We start from the raw sequence: 4,759 nt of genomic DNA on the forward strand, positions 1-4,759 counted from the left end.
ATTATAGATCTGTGTTTCATCGAAAAAGTATAACTAAATAAGAGTTTAATCTACTACCACACACTCAGTGACTGCATTTCTAAATTTAAATATGTATCTCATGCTCTTTTTAAGATTCAATAATATATCTTATTGCATATGATAAATAAATTTGAAAATTATGAAAGCCACATATGAAGGAAAATCACCAAAATGGCTCCAGAAATATTTCCAAAGAAAGATGTCCAAAGGAGAATGAATCAAACAGTTATCAAAACATAATATCATTACCATATTACAAAACTGATATTTCTTGAAAAACTAGTATAGGTACTAGGGGATTCAGGAACAATACACTATACATAAAATATTAATGGATTAAAATTAGTGAAAACGTGAGAAATCAATGAAAACACAAAAGAAAAGTCAACAATATAGTCAAAATTTAGTATAAATAGTGACTGATTATAGAATTAATAGAACAGAAATATACAAAAATTCAGGTTCTAATGATGATTATTAAAACTGTGGTTATTAAAATAGAAAATCACCTAATAGGGCCTTGTTTATTCTGATAAATTTAATACTGCAATCTAATACAAGTTTTTGGAAGATTGTGCAGAATTACCTAAATCCTACAATGTATGTTACTTAAAAATATTTATAACCTAAGAAGGATTCCTTCTGCCAGAATATATTTTATCTCTGAATCCATGTGAAGAATTCCTGTCTGATCTTAACAACATAATGTAGCACTTAGGGACAAACATGCATCCCAGGAGCCCTGCACTGGAGGCCAAGATGGAGAAGACCTCCATGGCCACCATGGCCTTCCCCTTGCTGCTGTGGTACACGGGCAGGAAGGTGACCCACACGCTGCAGAACACCAGCATGCTGAACGTCAGGAACTTGGCTTCATTGAAGGTGTCAGGCAGGTTCCTGGCCAGGAAAGCCACAGTGAAGCTCACCAGGGCCAGGCAGCCCAAGTATCCCAGGACACAGTAGAAGGCAGTGAGGGAGCCCTTGTTGCACATGATGATGATGTGGCCATGTTCCAAGTGTGTATCTGTGTCAATGAAGGGTGGGTTTGTCCCCATCCAAATTCCACAGAGAATGAGTTGGATCAGGGAGCAGAATGGGATGATGTAGTTTGGTGCCCCCAATACCAGCAATTGCCTCATCCTTCTGCCTGGGACTATGGCCTTAAATGCCAGCACCACAGTAATAGTTTTGGTTAAGGTGGTGGAAACAGCCACAGTGAACACAACTCCAAATGCGATCTGCTGCAGGATGCAGGTGGCTGCGTTGGGACGGCCAATGAAGAGCAAGGAGCAGAGGAAACAGCAGGTAAGGGAGATGAGCAGGGTGTAGCTGAGAGCCCGGTTATTGGCTTTAACAATGGGAGTGTCTCGGTGCTTCACAAAGAGCACAAGAACTGCGAAAGTGAAGAGAGTGAAGCTCATGGTTGTGCCAGCGAGAGCCATCCCCAAGGAGTCTGTATAAGCCAAAAATGTCACAGACTTCTGAAGGCATTGATTTTGATGAATGTTGGCATACTGATGATCTGGACACTTCACACACTGCTCCATGTCTGTTGAGAAATTCAAATAGTCATTAGGTCAAGTTTATTATTTTTCTTTTATTCATAAATAAGGTAGGAATCACAACTGTGAAAACAGCAACGCTTGGGGGTAAACCAACCGCTGCCTTCACCGAAGGTCTTCATAATTCAGGAAAGTCACAGGCTTTTGGAGACACATGTTTCTCTGACTGTTGGTACACTGATGGTCTGGACACCTCACACACCATTCTACATCTACTGAGAAATTTAAATATCACTTCAAGTTCTATATATTCCATTATAACCCTTACCCAAGTATTTGTGATTAGATGAGATGAATTTTCATTTCTAGGCACATGTAAAAAGTGTTATGTAAGGAACAGTTCTCCAGGAATAATGATGTATTGCTTATGCTGGAAAGAAAACTGGTTTTGTCAGTGCCTTAGTATCCATGCCCTATATCTTCTGGATTACAAAGCTGCAGATGCTGGAAAGAAACTACTCATTTAAAAACAGATGAGCCGGGAAGATAGCTCAGTAGAATAAGCGCTTGCCTGGCGCAAGCACAGGGCCCTGAGTTCAATGCCCTGCACTGCAAAAAAAAAAAAAGCAAAAAGATTGTGGTGTTATAAGTTCAACTAAATTCAGAAATTTTAAATCTTTACATACTTATTGCCTACCCCTTTCTACTTTGAGAATTCACATAGTGAGGTATTATATGACTGGTCTGTGATTTCTTTCTTCTTCATTTTTATTTTGGACAGTTTTTATTGTTATATTCATTTAATATTGTAAATAATTTATTTACAATGTGCAATCTATTAATCTCATACAATGTATTCATTTCAGATATATTTCTCAAAATCACTCTTGTACAACTTACGTATTTCACATTTCAATATTTGTCTACAATTTTTAATATGATATGTAATTATTGATTTTCAATAAAGTTAATTTAAAAATAAAAATGAAAACAGATGAATTTTCTTGAACTCATTTGATATTTCTTTTTTTTTAGATAGGGTAAAGAGGGTTTTTTCATTTATTCTTTTTGCTTGCTGTTATTGTTTCTTTTCATTCAAATTTATTCTATTTGTTTTCAGCCTCAAAATTCCATACTTATTACAAAGCCCAGTGGTGATTCTTATGGTGAGCTTATTGTAGGATTTCTGGTAATGAGCACAGACACCAGGGCCTCCTTTTGGATTCGCAGCGACGGGGGTCAGCTACCAACAGGGTCCAGTCATACTGGATGAGAATATCTTTGATCTCTTTCTTGGAAGCCTCGTCAACATATTTCTGGTAAAGCACCACCAGAGCTTTGGAGATGGACTGAGGGACAGCATAAACTTGGGCAACATGACCACCACCCTTCACATGGACACGGATGTCAACACCAGCAAACCGCTCCTTGCCCAGAAGCAGAACAGGCTCCAATAACTTATATTGCAGCATGCGCAGCTCAATCATCTCAAGGGGATGCCCATTCACCTTGATGAGGCCATTGCCCTGTTGCAGTGTGCCATGGCTGTGACTGTCTTCTTGCTACCGAAGCCTTGCACGGACTGCAGTGGTCCCTTAGACAGCATGATCACTAGTGCAGACTGTAGAGCTACTCACCATAATTTATTCTATTTTTTTAAAGCTTTTATCTGAATTTTCTTTATTGTCATCTTGAAACATATTTAAATGGGCTGGGGAGAAAGCATACCTATTATGGCCATACTGTATCTCAAGTAAAGTTTTGTTGTTTTTTTTTTTAAAGGGGGATAATAAATGAAAACATGAGACAAAAAAAGTCACAGCACTGTCCTGCTACAAGTCTGTATATTCTTAGATTTATAAATTTCTGTGTAAAAATATGTAAATGCTTATTCTTATTTTTTAAATATTTGTTTATCTTTTAAATCACTTTTCTTCATATTCAGGAGGGACTTGAAGTTTAACATATCAACACTTGATGGAAGATACTCATTCCATGTTATGTTAAAAATGTTTTATATTCAGACAGATAGTGAGGTTCAGCTCAACTGACTATGTTATAGGGTAATAATATCATTAAGATTCTCTTCTGGAGAGTTAACAACTTAAATTTGCAAACCAAAAATTAAAGAAAAAGAAGGGGTACAAGGAACCAACATTTTGGCCCTAGCCTCTCAAGGTCAGTAAAGACTCAGGACATAAGAGAACCTGTACTGTAACATCTTGTAATTCAATTCTGTCCCAAACTTTCTGATCAAGGAGATTTTAGGGCCACAGAGGAAAGCGATCAGTGATGTAGAGTATGCCTAAGGAGAGTCAAATGGAGAGAAAACATTCTCTCAGGCTTTCACAGGGAGTAAATTGGTCAAGCAATGGCCGTGACTCATCCATATGGCTAACACTGATAAAGGATCTGCAAACTGAGTTACAGGGTTTCAGGTTAAATCCTGAGAGGATTTGACAGACTTATCAGATACAAAAGTTACATTTCTTGTTATATAGGTCTCACTCTTTCTTGGTCTTAACCATCCAGCAAAAACGTATGAAAATGAAGTACAAAATGTAAAGCCATGTTAATATGATTAGCTGTAAAATGCTCAAGTCAACAACTTTGGACATTGACAATCTTATGGAAAACCCACTACTATTATGAACTATTGGAGAATATTGGAATATTTTGCTGAATTCATGCACCTACAGTATTTAAATGACAATGGAATGCCCTTCTCTGACAAACCTAACCAAAAAAGGGGGATACAAATGAATGACCATTTTGTATCTGTACACTCAAAATAGTTAGGCTAGATATACAGCTCCATTCTCTTAATTCAATGAATAGAGAGGTTTGCTCTATACTAGAGTTTGAGATGATATTTGGACTGCATCTCATACAATGAATAACCACTAAGACAACAATATGCAATGTATTAATTATTGAAAATGTGCTAATAATCCATTGTGAAACTGTCTCATTGCTATTTGTTTCTCAAAAAAATATTTTTTTAAAAAACTACAGAAAGGTATGGAGGAAATCAGATTGGAAATAATATCTGAATTTTAAAAAGAAATAATAAATATGTGAAAGAATTAATAACTTCACCTAAAGAAGACACTGAAAGGGAGAATAGAAAAACAATGGAAGATAGGGCCAGGGAGATGGCTCAGTGGAATAAGTGTTTCCGTGGCAACCGCAAGGGCCTGAGTTCAATCCCTGGTTCTGCAAAAAAAAAAAAAAAA

At 36.9% G+C, this 4,759-nt stretch overlaps 1 protein-coding gene and 1 pseudogene across 1 annotated transcript in view; both read right to left on the minus strand.

The window, feature by feature from the left end:
- Positions 1 to 647: 647 nt before the first annotated feature.
- Positions 648 to 4,759, minus strand: part of LOC101572934 (vomeronasal type-2 receptor 116-like) — a 54,037-nt gene continuing 49,925 nt past the window's right edge. The window contains exon 5 of the mRNA XM_012513013.1: positions 648 to 1,570. Coding sequence (XP_012368467.1) covers positions 648 to 1,570 — 923 coding nt within the window. The remainder of the gene's footprint in view (positions 1,571 to 4,759) is intronic.
- LOC105741131 lies at positions 1,702 to 3,132 on the minus strand (annotated as a pseudogene).

Source organism: Octodon degus, unplaced genomic scaffold (genome assembly GCF_000260255.1).
Source record: "Octodon degus isolate 3935 unplaced genomic scaffold, OctDeg1.0 scaffold00304, whole genome shotgun sequence".
NCBI lineage: Eukaryota > Metazoa > Chordata > Mammalia > Rodentia > Octodontidae > Octodon > Octodon degus.